The 15,413-nt window shown below is 38.0% G+C and overlaps 3 protein-coding genes across 4 annotated transcripts in view; all 3 read right to left on the reverse strand.

The window, feature by feature from the left end:
* LOC120434737 (C-type lectin domain family 4 member M-like) overlaps positions 1-15,413 on the reverse strand; it is a 43,234-nt gene that overhangs the window by 24,046 nt on the left and 3,775 nt on the right. Inside the window, exon 6 of one of the 2 annotated variants that reach the window (XM_039603054.1) lies at positions 12,266-15,071. The exons of the other annotated variant lie outside the window; for it this stretch is intronic. Within the exon in view, the coding sequence (XP_039458988.1) occupies positions 14,921-15,071 (151 nt within the window). The 3' untranslated portion in view covers positions 12,266-14,920. Of the gene's footprint in view, positions 1-12,265; positions 15,072-15,413 lie in introns of those variants that run through there. 2 annotated transcript variants of the gene reach the window in all.
* Positions 916-4,946, reverse strand: LOC116332532 (CD209 antigen-like protein E). The gene is made up of 6 exons (XM_039603062.1): positions 4,791-4,946; positions 2,595-2,702; positions 2,026-2,286; positions 1,778-1,938; positions 1,575-1,705; positions 916-1,424 (listed from the first exon to the last, which is right to left on the reverse strand). Exons 1-6 carry the CDS (start codon positions 4,906-4,908, stop codon positions 1,274-1,276), a joined length of 930 nt encoding a protein of 309 aa, XP_039458996.1. The 5' UTR covers positions 4,909-4,946; the 3' UTR covers positions 916-1,273.
* On the reverse strand, positions 6,222-8,771 carry LOC120434739 (CD209 antigen-like). Its single transcript, XM_039603063.1, has 6 exons — positions 8,275-8,771; positions 7,685-7,774; positions 7,213-7,479; positions 6,947-7,113; positions 6,585-6,721; positions 6,222-6,508 (listed from the first exon to the last, which is right to left on the reverse strand). The coding sequence occupies exons 1-6, from the start codon at positions 8,354-8,356 to the stop codon at positions 6,364-6,366; spliced, it is 888 nt and encodes a 295-aa protein (XP_039458997.1). The 5' UTR covers positions 8,357-8,771; the 3' UTR covers positions 6,222-6,363.

Genomic DNA, 15,413 nt, shown 5'->3' on the forward strand with positions numbered 1-15,413 from the left:
ACAGGTCTTTTGAATTTGACCCACAGGGAGCGCCCTTTCCTTGGAAAATCTAAACCTTGAAGGCCACTGAATGTTTTTTGAACAGAAGTTTAAATGTGTATATGTGTGTGATCTATTCATTATCATTTGATGTTTTTTAATTAAAACTTGTTGTCAGCAATTAATAGCAAACATGTAATGTATGACATGAATCAAGCAATCAGAACACACCTTACCTTGTACCTTTTTTCTCCCTCACAACACAGATGACTCCTCCTCTTCTTTAAGGCATCTCAGTGTTTCGTCATGTTAATGTCTCCCAAAATCACTTATGGTGTTTTCTTAAGTTGCAATGCATTTGACCTCTCAGGTCCATTGTATAAATCATTCTTTTTGGCATCTAACAATTACTTAGAGAGGTCATGTGTCACTTGTTCATGGTTTACTAAGATTTGTAATTGATTGCAATTGCAGAGTCAAAGCCCAGCATCCCAATGCAAAACACATAAAAGGATGCATCTTCTATGGTTATTACATGTTTTTACAGGCTGACAAGTTTCCTTTTCACAGTAAGTGATGGGACCTTTTTATACTGTCATACATGCCCATGTTATAACATTGCCTCCACCAGGTTAGACAGATGATGTGGTGTGCTTGGGATCGTGAGTTATTGCTCTCCTTTTCCATATTTTCCTCTTTCAAATCTTTCTGTTGCAAGCTCATCTTGGTTTCACCTTTCTAGCAGAGTCTAATCTGAGGGGAGAAATTCTAAAGAAAGACTTTAAAATACCAACCTGTATACTCCTGTTATATCATTTCTGTGGCTAATAATAATAGGAGCAGTAAAGAGTCGTCATTTCACCAGGTATAACAGCTGCAACCACAGCCAGACAACAACTGGGCTCATGACATAAAGGGTCGACACACTGTTTTGGCAGTTTGGCAAAGTCATTTTATTAAACAAACTCAAGAAAATTATATATAAAAGGAATGGGGGGGGGAATCAGTAGGATTGTGTGTGTGTGTGTGTGTGTGTGTGTGTGTGTGTGTGTGTGTGTGTGTGTGTGTGTGTGTGTGTGTGTGTGTGTGTGTGTGTGTGTGTGTGTGTGCGTGCGTGTGTTAAAGAGAGAGAGCAAAAGAAACAGTGAGAGGTGCAGAAAACAAAATGAAGACAAAGTAAAACCACCTTATACATGTTAACTGGAAGATTTAAAGAAAACTGGATATTTAAATGCTTACAGTGATTTATGTGATAGTATCTACATATCTAAGACTGTATTCCTCATTAGACATTTTAGCTCATGGATTTTGGCGCTTTTTCACAAATCCATTTCATTTTGATTCCACATCTAACATCATTCCAAGCTTTGAAGAAGTTTGCTATGGGATACACGGCTGCACAGTCTTCATCACTGAGGTTGTTCGGCTCTCCATCGTTCCAGTACCTGAAGCAAAAGACAGTTTACTTTACAGAGCTAACATTTGCTTTCAATCCATCCACTTTTTCACCTTTCTTCTGAGCCACATTTATTATTGAGGAGAAGTTAATTTTAGTAAGTGGCAGTTTCAGTGTGTGTAGCATACTGAACTCTTACCCTTGAACAAGAAATGTTCCATCCAACCATTTCCAAGTCCCTTCCTCCTCGGAATCCTTCAGTCCAATCCAGAAGCCTTTCGGGGGCTCGGAGGCATCTTGATGATTTATCAGGAAATTTACTGTCAAGTTCTAACAAAAAAAAAATTATAATTAATTTTAAAAAATCATCACGAACGGGTCTCCACAGAAATATTAACAAACCTCTTTGTCTTGGCTGTCTATGATTATAAGATCTCCTCCCTGCAGCTGACAGAAATCTCTGGATTCCTTCCATGTTTTGATTTCATTTGATTTCATGGGGAAGTAGTAACATACAGAGTTCATTAAAATCCATCCTGCAGGACAGTGTTTGCAGCCATCGCCTGTTTCCAAAAGAAAATAACACATTTATAGAAAATTATGAAACAAATAATTTTTATCATATACAGAAATAGTGAAACAGGCCTTACTAATCATTGATAAACGTGATCTTGTTGTTTCAATTTCCTTTGTGATTTTTTCCATCTGACTTTTATAGTCATTGCTTCGTTTTGTCTGGTGTTCAAGCTCCCAGTTGGTTTGCGTCTGACGGCTCATCTCGCTGTCCAGCTGCTTCCTGGCATCCTTCATGGTTTCCACTGCAGTCTTGTAAGTGTCCTGGAGGTCGACCAGCTCTTTGCTGATGCGTTCGGTATCATCGAGCGTGAGGTGAGAATCTGTGAGTTTGTTGTCTGCAAGTGTTGAAGACAGTGTTACTACAAAATAGGGTTAGTTGTTTTATCTGTTTTTCTTATTCTTAAAAAACATTATTGACTGATAATGAAAAAAAAAATCATATTTTAGTACATAGGTACAAATCATTTTAGCCGAGAGAGTGAGGCGGCGTTATTTAAAACATTATCTTTACTTTTATTCACGTACTTTACCTTTTTTTATTTCTTACACCTTTTTTTTTGTTGTTCTGGGCTGTTGACTGAATTCAGTATCTTTTTGACAATAAAAATCATTCGGTGGATTTCACATAGTTTAATTGACTTACAATGGACTCCCAGGCCGATATCAACTATCAGCAAAACAGCAGCAAGAAGGGCCAGGCTCCCTGCAGCCAGTCTGTAACATCTCCCAGGACTCATAGTGAACATGGACACTAAAGAGAGAAGAAATTTTCAGCTTAATGACAGGGAAAATCTTTCATGTACAAAACTTGCTTGAAGTTGTGCTACATGTTATAAAGGCAACTTAATGTATCTTTTTATTACTTGCTGAGCTTTGTAAATACTTATATCAAGGCCCAAAGGAAGCAGTCCAAAAGTCTTTAATATTAATACAAAGTCCAATAAAACAAAGTGTTAAAAGTGCAGAAATGATAAATAAGAACACAAGAGCCAAGCAGGAAACAGACGCAGGTGAAACTAATTAACAGTCTAGGAATGAAGGGAGGGAAGCAAAACTAACACAGGACACTACAAAAACTAACCTACAATACAAAACAGGAAAGAATGACCAGAGCAAGGAAACACAAAGGGACATAAACACAGAAGGAGGAACCAAGAGGGAAATTAATAAAGGAAAAAAACACAAATAACCCAAAATAGGAAACTGAACCAATTCCAGTTTCCAACGATGGCAGCAGCTACTTGGTTTTAATATTACTCTTTCTGGGTCACAAAATAAACTTTAAAGATATTTTCAGGTGAGAATGTAGCTGTGCAATCTTCAAAAATCTGCTCGATTTATCAAGACATCACATATTTGCAAAAGTGCTCCAACATTTTCGGAGACCCGCTCGATAGCTGACCGGGGGCAAGGCTCACTAGAGCTGGCGAGAACAGTGAACTCCCAGCACATCATCTTTAAACACGATATACAAGTCATTTAGATAACTTAAAAATGTTATTGTTTGGCTTTTTTCAGTGTTTTATTTGTTCCTGAGTAAATCGGTTTGGCTGAGATTAAAGTTCTAGTTTTCACACAGCTGAATAAACGTCAAACAAAAAAATGATTAAACAGAAGTGTGGGATGGTCGAGAATTAACTCCAATGTCATGTGATATATTAGTGAGCAAGGAGCAGACGGCTGAGTTTATTAAACTCCACCGAGACAGCTGGTGAAGCAAATCTGAAAGCTAGACGGTCCCATTTCACAGACTAGCACTTCTGGCCTTCTCAGTCTTCAGAGAACCTGGCCCACTTAGACCGCGAAGGCCGGGTCCTCCGAAGGATGCGGCCTAGGTTTTGGGACACAGCTAATCAGGGACTCAGGAGGGCATGGACAGGAAGCAAAGATACACATGACATGAAGAAAAACTGAACCTTTCAAAGTAAAGACAGGAAAAGATAACTGAACATGAGACACGGAAACAGAAAGAACAAAACACTGAAGGTTAGACAAACAGAGATGAGACAGAAGGAGGAACAGAACAGAAAAATAAAGGAGATCTAACAAAATACAACCCTTAAGTCAATTATAACCAAAGCTGAGACCCAAAGGCACAAAAGTAAGGCTACAAAAACAAGACATGTGAACACAAAGGAATTGAGAACAAGTACTAAACTTCAACTGTAAAAATAAAAACTAGAATGAGTCCTGCACTCAAAAACTCAAAACCCAGGGACCATGATATAAACAGTAACTGGAACTCACAGTACAATTAAATCGAGTCATTGCAAAAATGAAAGGATATCAAAACAGGAGTCAAACTCAAGCCTTAAAATATAAGAATCCAGAACTTCAGACACTAGAGTAGAAAAAACCTAAACAAAAAGAATATGAAGCAAAACACAACAGAACAAAAAACCAAAACTCTTCACTAGGACTGGAAAAACAATGAACCCGCAAAGACTGAGGGAAAACACGAAGCACACTAAAGGCAAATACTAATAAATAAACAACAACTAGATTTCTGAAGTAACAAGAAAAAAACTTGAATTACTGAAAAATGATAATGAGATAATGGGAACCAACAGGAAATCAATAATTGACTTAAGATTAATCAGAAATTAAGATTTATAATAAAACTAAGGTAAAAATGCACCACGCCCATGCTAATTTTCTATTATGGTATATAGCCTTAATTTATCTTTGACCCAGCTGTTTCAAATCATTGCATCTTATAATTATAGTATTTTAGCTTATTTTAGCAGTCATATGTTCAAACTTGGTTAAAAAAACATAACCAGCAGAATCAGGAATCTGACTACGGAAGCCTGTTAAACACAAATTTAATTTATTATACCTTGGTGCCTGTTAGATTGATGATGAGGATGCTCTTCATCGTGGAAGTCTTCTTCACAAATGAATTCCTTAAAGCCACCATTAAAATTACCACCCGCGGGTTCTCTCCTCTCCTCCATTCTCACTGTTCAGTCAGCATCGGTCATATGTGCATTTGAATAACAACTGGCCTGAGATGACGCAACCTGAACTTGCCAAGTTCATCAAAAATTCTTGATTAATCAATTCCAGTTAAATGTGGAATGTGTGGGAGGAAAAAAGGAGAAGTGAAAAAGTTGCGATTCATTTTTTGGCTGCAGCGTTCACTTTTCAGATAACAGGATTTGAATGTGCTGACTCTCATAGCCAAATTAAAAATAATAATGTTTTCTGCACTGTCCATGAATATTTCCTCTTTTTTTTCACAAAAATGTATTTATTACTTTTTAACAAGAATGTCAGGTCCTAGAATTATTTAAACACAACCTGAGATAAAGGACCAAACAACATACTGTACCATATCACTATTTATTTAATTTAAAAAAAAAAAAACTATACAGAAGTGGAAGCAGCAACAACTTGAAATAATCAAACTTCATCAGTCTCTCACATCAGTGTGTGAAGGAATTTTGCCCACTCTTTACACCATTGCTTCGCTTCGCTTCGGTTTGTGCACAGCTCTGTTAAGGTCAACAGCATTTCAAGTGGGCAACGCCTTGATTATTTCCTTTATTTAGTCATTATGTTGCAGATTTAGTTCTGTGTTTGGGATCATTGTTTTATCACATGACTCAGTTTGGCCCAGGCTTCAGCCGTCAGACCTTTACTTTGACTGCAGAGCGTTTTGGTATGCAGAGGAGTTTACAGTCAACCCGACAGTGATTGCATCACCCGTCCACCACCGTGCTTTACAGTTGGGATGAGGTGTTTGTGTTGGGTTGGTTTGCTGTATTCGGTTGTACATTATGGACAAACAACTACATTATTCTTTGGATAGATAAGTGAAACTGAACTCTTTTTTTATTGCATCGCCTGGAGAGTTGTCCATCGTTTGCCTTTATCACTTCTTCGGACATGAAATTAGCTTTTTTACGCCCTCGCTGCAAACAATGCTTTTAGGGTTTGGGAACTTAAAAAATGGAGATTGATTCATGTGTCTGGATTTTTCTATGAGTGCTTTTTTTGTGTATAAACCAAGTTCAATGTGGGTGTAGTGGACTTTCCTTTGACATAATGTCCTGACGTCACTCTGATCTCTCCACAAAATATTTTGATCTCTCTACACTGCCAAACACAATGAAACTGTTTCTCCTGTACACTGTGACACTAATGTGATACTAATGTGATACTAATGATCATAATGATGGAACTTGGTAGATGTATGAGCTCCAGCACAGCAAATCTTTCTATTGGATGTAAGAAGATTATAAAACTCATGCGTAGATATAAGATATAGAAATTTACAAAACATTTTAATATTGTTGACTGCACTGTAATACACTTTGCAGTGACTTTTAAAATACAGTTAGAATAATACAAGTTTGAATATTTTACATGTGAATCATTCCATTCCATCGATGGAGTGAACCAAGACTTTATCTTGATGGTAATTCACATATCCAGTCTAAGCGATGCACATTGCAGTTTCCATCATAGCGGGTCTTCCAGGGATTAGTGGAGGAGTAAATGATAATCACACAATTTTCTTCCTCAACGTTTGGTTCTCCATCCATCCAGTACCTGAAAAAAGGCGTGACAGATAATTAAGTGGAAATTATCCATAAAAATCTATAATTAATAATCTGTCTTTTCTTACCTTTGTTCCACCTCTGTGACATTATTAAGCCACACCCATGTCCCCACTGTCGCTATGTCAGTAAGACCAACCCAGAATCCATTCCCCCACTGATGAGGATTGGTTTTTAGAAGTTTGATGGTGTTACTGACAAATGTCTATGTGAGCAAAAAAAAATACATTTCAAATTTACAAAACTTACAAAACTGGCCACGATTGGCTATGGGATGCAAATGATGCCAACATAGAACCTCCTTAACAGCATTAAGGCTACATTTTAAAATCTTTGCTAATCACTTTCAGTGCCTCCTTGTATGTCTGTGGATGATCCATCTAGAGGACTTCTCTGTTTTCAAGCTTCTTCTCTCATATTTTCAACCCACCTGCTCCTGCTGGTTATCGATCACAGCAAGGTCAGAGCCACGACTAACACAGTCCATTCTGCTCTCATGCCAGTTCCTTTTGGCAGTAGAGGACTCGGTGGAAGAGAAGAAATAGCAGGACGAGTTGAAAAGAATCCATCCAGGGGTGCATTTATCACAAGAGTTCTCTGAGAGAAACAAAGGATTTCTTGTCATTTCAGGTACTTTAATGTATTCAGAGTTCACAGATTAAAACTAAACTTATATGAATAATAACATTTTCTCACCTAAAGCTGATATGTTGGACTTCAGGTTTGTCTTCTCTGATCGCAGGGCTTCTATCTGTTTCTCATAACCGTCATTGACGGTCTTCAGCTGCTCAATTTTCACCTTTACTTCTTTGTGGTTGTTGATCGCGCTCTCTAACGCCTTCTTGGCCTCCTCTTCAGCTTCAATCACATCGCTGTGGTTGCTTCGGAGATAGTCAAGCTCATTGAAGAGCTGTGTTACAGCTGGGTTGGAAATGTGCAAGGAGTCCTCTTTGACTTTGGCACCTAAACAGGTGAAAAACAGAGACAACAAGAGTGACATTAATATGATTAGTGTATCATTATGAAATGATTAGTGTTTTGAAATATGGAAGATCAGCATTTCCCCTTGTGTGGTTGCTGAGAGTTACAATGATTGTATTGGCTAACAAAGATTGTTACACAACCAAGCACAAGTAAACCGTATCATCATGTGAGCTGTTATACTCACACTTAATCGCAAAAACAACAGCGACTATCAGCAGGACAGCGTTCAAGAGTCCCAAGCACAGTAAAACCCATCGATTAAATCCATCTCCACCTGCAGGGTCAAACATACACATTTTGAAAAGAAAAAAAAAAACGAATCAGGTTTGGTTTTATTTATAAAGATTTTCAGATAAGCACTTTTCATTTATATCAGGTTGTTGACACTTGAAGATGATTCAGAAATGCAGCAAATAAGTAAAAAGCTAGAAAATAGACTGAAGTAACTCAGAAAAAAATATTATAAAAATATCATATTTAAACTATTATACCATCCATTATACATTTTATTTCCATCCTTTAGGCCATCTATTATACTCTCTACGGCTTTATTAATGTGTAGGTAGTATAATGAATAATAATTATAATAAATATCACTTTAAAACTACAGTTATTTGGGCATAATACCACAAATTCTTCATTTGTTAAAAATGATACAACTACAAAAAATGTGAATACATAAAATCACAGTCTGATCTGCATTTATGAAGGAAAAGAGTGGAAAAACTGTAGAAATGTACAAAATAAAAATCAAATAGGAATTCAGTGCCATACCATGTCCGGATATGTTGTAGCTTTTGAAGAAAACTGGAGGAAACTTTGGCCTGACTGATCTTGTCCTCTGTGAAGTCTCCATTGCAGTGCTGCAGGTTCTGCCCACTGAGCTGTTTTCCGCCTCCTTATATACAGACACAAGGCATGTCTCATGGACTCACATGCCTCATGGAGCCTTTATCATTTTGTCATAGACTAATTAATATGAAAACTCTCCCTAAACATTTTGGATTAATGGATAAAAAATAAATAAATATATACAGTCCCCATCAAAGACACTGTGTGCACAATTATTAGCCAAGTTGTATTTTTGAGGATTAATGTCATTATGGTTCAAGGACAGTGCTCGCAGTCACTCCAAAATGTTAATGAACCTAAACCCAAATGTTTAAGAATGTAAAAGTGAGGTTTTGTCTTTAAGAGAATATTTATATATATGTGCAGAATTATTACGCAACTAAATGAAAAAAACAAACATTTTCCCATCTCACTAGTTTATTTGCAAATGTTAAAGTGAGAATAATAAAACAACTCAAAATGTACATATAAAAATTTCTGATGTGTCAAAATAAAAAATAAAAATAAAAACAATCAGTGACTAATATAGCCATCCTTCTTTTCAATCACTGTCTCAAGCCTTCCATTCATGGAGTCTGTCAGTTTCTTGATCTGATGACGATTAACTTTTTGTGCAGCAGCAACCACAGCCTCCCAGACACTGTTCAGAGAGGTGTACTGTTTCCCTACACTGTACATCTCCCGTTTAAGCAAGGCCCACAGGTTCTCAACAGGGTTTAGGTCAGGGGAGGAAGGGGGCCATGTGAACATCCAAGGTATGGACATCGAGGCTGTGGACAGCTACAGGTACCTTGGTGTTCATCTGAACAACAAACTGGACTGGACTCATAATTCAGACGCCCTCTACAGGAAAGGGCAGAGCAGGCTGTACCTGCTGCGGAGACTCAGGTCGTTTGGAGTGGAGGGCCCACTCCTGAAGACCTTCTATGACTCTGCGGTGGCCTCAGCCATCTTTTACGGTGTGGTCTGCTGGGGTGGCAGCATCTCTGCCAGGGACAGGAAGAGACTGAACAGGCTGATCAGAAGGGCCAGCTGTGTTCTAGGATGCCCTCTGGACCCAGTGGAGGTGGTGAGTGACAGGAGAATGGTGGCTAAGCTGTCATCCCTGTTGGACAACATCTCCCACCCCATGCAGGAGACTGTGACAGCACTGAGCAGCTCCTTCAGTGGCAGGCTGCGGCACCCACGGTGTGGGACGGAGAGATTTCGCAGGTCTTTCCTCCCCACTGCTGTCAGACTCCACAACAAAGACTTCAACTGATCAAACACACACATGTGCAATAACACTAAGTGCAATAATCTTTTCTGGCATCGTTGTATTTTTACTCAGTTGTATATAGCATTTGCAGGGCTCTAGAGTGCGACCAATTTGGTCGCAAATGCGACCAAATTTTTCCGTGGTGCGACTAAAAAAAAACATTTGGTCGCACCAGTGCGACCAACTGTTACCAACATTTGGTCGCACCTGTTTGGGTAACAAAAAAAAAATCTCTGTAACTCTCCATGTGGTCAACAACAGACACACATTATGCCCCTATCGTGGACTAAACCAATCAGAGATAGTCAGGGGCGGGACCTCTCTGATTGGCCGTGGTCCAGTGGAAAGTGCAGGTAGAAGAGGGAGGTGAGTAGCTTTAATAAGGCGATATCAATTCATTAACGGATTCCACACAAAGACGTAAACACAGAGCGACCCGACGCATCAGAATCAGCTTTGTCTTTCTCGGCTTTCTCACCGGACGGCCCGCAGACGGACACGCTGTCGGAGCTTAGCGATTCTGATGCGTCGGGTCCGCGCTGTGTTTCCGTCTTTTTGCGCTGATTCTGAGCTGCAGGTTTTCTCTCTCCAACCAAAATTTGCCGAGCAATAAAGAAGCAGCAAACTGCGCTTCACATTTGATCAATGTCGTCATGAATTCCCTCTGACTTTTGCTGTTTTGCTTCAAAATTACACTTCCTACACAGCTCTCTGTGTGTACTTCCAGAACAGTTTCCCGTCTCAAATCTCTGTTTTCTGGATTATTCATTCGCTTATTACCCACCAGTCTACCGTTGTTTACAGCGCTGTCTTTTTCTTTTTTCATGTAAATGACGTCCGACAAGAAAGCCTAATTTCTGCTGTTCAATACTGAAGAAATTTAAACTTCTTAAAATTATGCAAAATTGCAGAATATTGCAGAATATTTTTAAGGTTATCTGCTATAAAAAGCCAGACCAGGAAAATCTCCTTCATGTTTTTGTGTTTTATTCTCAGTTACTATGACACAAAGGCATCTGCTGTGATGTTCACAATTCTGATGAAGTCTCACAAGCGTCAGTACTGATAAATGATCAGAATTATAATATTTCTGACTGTCTGAGGCTAAATTGAATCGAATCAGGACTTTGAGAACCGGAATCGAATGGATTATAGAAATCAGTGATGATACCCAGCCCTAGTGAGCAGCCTAGGCCCGACAGAAGTGGATGTAGCTGTGGGTAATAAGAAAAGATGAAAAGAACTATTGATAACTTTTGTGTTAAGTTAAGGCCTGATCTGTCTGAAATTCATAGCCAGCTCTGACATGATGCCATCAATCTTTGAATGCTGAAAAAACAGCAGTGTATCCAGAAAACACACTTTATGCTGCAATAAATGCACTGTCCAAGTGTCCCCTCTCCCCACTGCCTTTCAGCAGCATGCAACAGCAAACAGGTCATCAGAGGAGCCAAGATGATGATTAAGTTTAACATTTTCTACAATATTGACAAAGCACTTTAAGCACAAGATTGTTAGTTAATAATTTAGAAATGAATATTGTCTGTATGGACTTCCCCCCCCAAAGAAGGTGCACATGTAAAACTGCGGTGTTAAGCGAAGCGGTTGAAAAATTTGAGCGCGCCTAACTTTTGTGCCGGTACGCCTAAATTTTTTAAGTTAGGCGTACCAGTGCGCCCATGTCAAAAAGTTAGTCTAGAGCCCTGATTTGTATTCTATTTTTATCCTATTGTATATTTTATTCTATTTTATTCTACTGTATATAGTATTTTATTTTATTCTATTCTGTACAGTTGTACTGTGTTTATTCTTATTGTATTCTAATTTTTGCTTCATAACTTTTGCACTGTCCACTTCCTGCTGTGACAAAACAAATTTCCCACGTGTGGGACTAATAAAGGTTATCTTATCTTATCTTATCTTATCTTATAAGGAGGATATGAATATGCTGATCATTCTAAAAAATGTTGAAACATGAACAAAGGCTATGCTGAGTAACAATGCAGTGATTCATAATATATCATTTTGATTAGTTTATTATAATAAAAGATTTGCAAACAATTTTTCTGGTGCAACATCTGAACACACATAACGAGTGCTGTGAAGTTTCAGTTTCATAAATGAAATATTTGATTAAGATATATTTTTGAACATTGCTTCTTTCCACCCATTTTTACCTCAGAGAAAAAGTTTGAGTAAAACCAATAACCAGATGAGGCAATGACTTAATATGTATATCCCAAAAAGCATGATAGATAAAGACCTGAAAATGCCATTGCCTGCTCTTAGCACGTGCAACGAATCATTTCTTTAATTTGGGATGCATATATGCAAAATTTTTCTACATGGCAGCTAATTGGTAAATGGCCTGTATTTGTATAGTGCTTTACTTAGTCCCTAAGGACCCCAAAGCGCTTTACACTACATTCAGTCATCCACACATTCACACACTGGTGATGGTAAGCTACATTGTAACCACAGCTGCCCTGGGGCGCACTGACAGAGGTGAGGCTACCAGACACTGGCGCTACCGGGCCCTCTGACCACCACCAGGTAACGGGTGAAGTATCTTGCCCAAGGACACAACGACCGAGACTGTCAGAGCCGGGGTTCAAACCGGCAACCTTCCAATAACAAGACAAACCTCCAACTCTTGAGCCACGATCGCCCCATTTAAAATAAAATCAAATTGCCAGATATTTGAGCACATGGTAATAAAACTTCATATTTCGAAAGACAATTGGTGATGCAAAATGCAAAATAAAACACGTAGAATATTTTTCAAAAATATGGTAAATATTAATATTATTCATTTTACTTCTTAGATTAAGCAAATATTACAAGTTGTATAATAAAAACAAAATATCTGTAGGTAGTGTAATCTGAGTTTCCAGATTGCACTCTAATTATAAACAGGAACATAATATGTGTACATTTTTTGTTTTCAACACTATTCTACCTATTTTGAGATTTACTGCCTTTTAGGAGTCTGATAACTCAGGTAAAAAAGATATTAAGAGGCACTGAAAACTCAGCAATTACTGACATAAAATTTTTGTTAAGAGTAATCAAAATGTGATCATTTCACAGTAGTCTGATACAGATGCTGACCTTAAACCCATAATCCTAACGCCTAACCCAACCCTAACCCCAGTGCCAAAAGCACTGGAGGCTGCAGTGATCATGCACTCACTATGCTGACTGTGTGAATGAATCTTGCAAGAATTGTAATATTCCATCATTGATGGTCTTCAGCTGCTCAGTGCCCGCCTTTCATTGTTCATGGTTTTTGTTCACATGCTCACCTTCTTGGCCTCCTCTTCAGCTTCAATCACATCACATCTGTGTGTTTACAATGTTAAATATTTAATACCAAACTAAACTAATCCAAAAAAATTACCATGTTTCCATGACTAGGATCAAACCAAAATTATAGAGTATTTTCAAACCTGTAAAATGTTGTTGCTCAGTGTTCGTTTTCTTGGTGATCACACATTGTGAAATTCTACAGAAAAGGGAAACTGAACTTGTTTTTTGTCACATGGACTGTCATAGACGGAGTTAATCCCAAGAACTCCAATGGCTACCATCAGAATAGCAGTCAGCAAATAAATGAAAAGTGTTGAGGCACACTTTTTAAACAAAAAACACTGTAATATTTCATCACAAGTAACACAATGGTTTATAAAACACGATTTTATAACCTTGAAATATATTACAGTTGTTTGATAAGGCTGGAACTGATTCTTATATAGCACATTTCTACTCATGCGCAGCACTCAAAGTGCTTTATATACACGCCGCATTCACACAGGTACTTTCTTCTATGTTTTAAGTGCTTTCTATCACAAACATTCAAACTCCAGTTGATGCATCGCAGAGCAATTCGCGGTTAGTATGTTGCCCAAGGATATTTGGCATGCAGACTGGGGCAGTTAGGGATCAAACCACCAACCTTCTGATCAATAGATGACTTGCGGTACCTCCAGAGCTACAGCCAGTCAGCAGACTTGATTGCGTGGGTTGTGCCCAATGAAAACACCCGATTTGTCAATGCCAAACAACATATTCTGCTATTGACCCTTGCTTTAAGCTTTTGGTACCCCATGTGCTGACAATCAGATGCTTGATTGGTGCCTGAGTAGAAGTACCTCTGAGCATAGACCCTACTACTGCAGTCAGTCGGTAACTTCTCCTAGCATGCCCGGCCTGACTGAGCTGATAGGGCCTGTGACTTATGGCAATTTTAGGTTGGTGTCCCACAAAACCAAGTTGTAGTATTATTTGATGTGACCCCTGTACCATCTCTAAATTAAACGCCGAGTTCCCTATAACAAGGCACGTGACAGACAGCTCGTGAAGTTTCTGTCCACATATTATTTTTTACACAGCCTAACAAACGTTAACATTAATCCTCTATCCTGTGACCCATTTTTCAGCCGTCACCATATTCATGCTTTTTTTTTTATCTTAACAAAGGCGACATCATAAATGCCACAAAAGTGCACCTCAAAGTCCAAAGAGCAGAATTTCACAATGTTTTGTGCACATTATTTGATTAAAAATCCAAATTGGTGCTTGTGGGTGTGTTCTAGTCAATATCACCATTCATTTACAATTTAACGTCTCGTGACGTCTTGTGCTGAACTGGCCATGGACCTACCTAGAGATGGAAAGCTTAGCTTCTTAACTACAAGAATATTCAAATGAGCGACTACTGGTGCTGAAAATTTGGCAAAAAGCATCCGTGTGATGAGAGTTAATGACTGAAATGCAGACTTCATTCAAGGAACTGAAGAAGTTTAAATAAAGATTAGTTTGAACTTTCAAAGATTCACATATATTTTAGTGACGAGAGCATTTCATACATTAGTTCATGCTTTCAAAATATTTTCTACAGTAAAAATACTGATTGAAGTATAATCAGTGACTTTGCATCTGTATTTACCATCTTTTCCTTTGCACACAGGCTGCTAACAGAAACATGATATTAAAGCTGTAGATTTAATTGTTACCAGCTGTAAGTGTTTATTAACATGTTCATCATATAACATTGTGTTAATAATGTAAAACACTGTAAGTCTGTGTATAATATAAATGAACATTTTACTGTAGCATTGCTGTAGATAAATACAGCGTACTCACAAGGAAAAAACAGCGGTTTACTTTCTAGAAATGTGTTGGATAATCCTTTTTCATCTTAGCTGTAAGATTTGCTACTTTGCTAAAAAAGTTTATTAAATGCTTACAGAGATTTGTGTGATAGCAACATGTGCTTATGTAGGATTGTGATGCATTATTTCATTAATCTTAGCTCAGTGATTTTGGTGCTTTTTCACAAATCCATTTTATTTTGGTCTCACATGGAAGATCGTTCCAGCTCTTGTAGAAGTTTGCTTTGGGATACAACGCTGCACAGTCCTCATTGTTTTCATCATTTGGCTCTCCATCGTTCCAGTACCTGAAGCAAATGACAAGTTACACTGCATTTCCTTTCACACAGTCATTGTCGTCATTATTCACCTTTTATTTTTTTTCATGTAATTTATCCTTCAGCAGTAACTGTTAAGTGACCATTTTCTACAAACACAACTGCTGATTTACACACGTTTCACAGTGTGCATTCGTTTAATCAGGATTCCTGCTGACATTTTTTGTTATTTATGTTTTAAATAACATGGTTCTCTTAAAATAAATTGTGTTAACTTAACAGAACTTTTGTACAGTGCTTTGTGGCTTTTATGTCTTTGAAAAGAATTATATATGTTTGTATGTATGCATTTACATTACACACTACACTAAA

This window comes from Oreochromis aureus, linkage group 19, assembly GCF_013358895.1.
Source record: "Oreochromis aureus strain Israel breed Guangdong linkage group 19, ZZ_aureus, whole genome shotgun sequence".
Classification (NCBI taxonomy): Eukaryota; Metazoa; Chordata; class Actinopteri; order Cichliformes; family Cichlidae; genus Oreochromis; species Oreochromis aureus.

Bases quoted from the DNA above. Each gene is read 5' to 3' on its own strand.
- LOC116332532 (XM_039603062.1), bottom strand. From the start codon at position 4,908: ATGGAGGAGAGGAGAGAACCCGCGGGTGGTAATTTTAATGGTGGCTTT. The intron at 1,939-2,025 runs GTAAGGCCTGTT...TTTTGGAAACAG, and splicing joins ATCACGTTTATCAATGATTA to GCGATGGCTGCAAACACTGT. The intron at 1,425-1,574 runs GTAAGAGTTCAG...CTTTTGCTTCAG, and splicing joins GGAACATTTCTTGTTCAAGG to GTACTGGAACGATGGAGAGC.
- LOC120434739 (XM_039603063.1), bottom strand. From the start codon at position 8,356: ATGGAGACTTCACAGAGGACAAGATCAGTCAGGCCAAAGTTTCCTCCA. The intron at 7,480-7,684 runs GTGAGTATAACA...TCACCTGTTTAG, and splicing joins TGTTGTTTTTGCGATTAAGT to GTGCCAAAGTCAAAGAGGAC. The intron at 6,722-6,946 runs GTGGGTTGAAAA...TTGCTCACATAG, and splicing joins TCGATAACCAGCAGGAGCAG to ACATTTGTCAGTAACACCAT.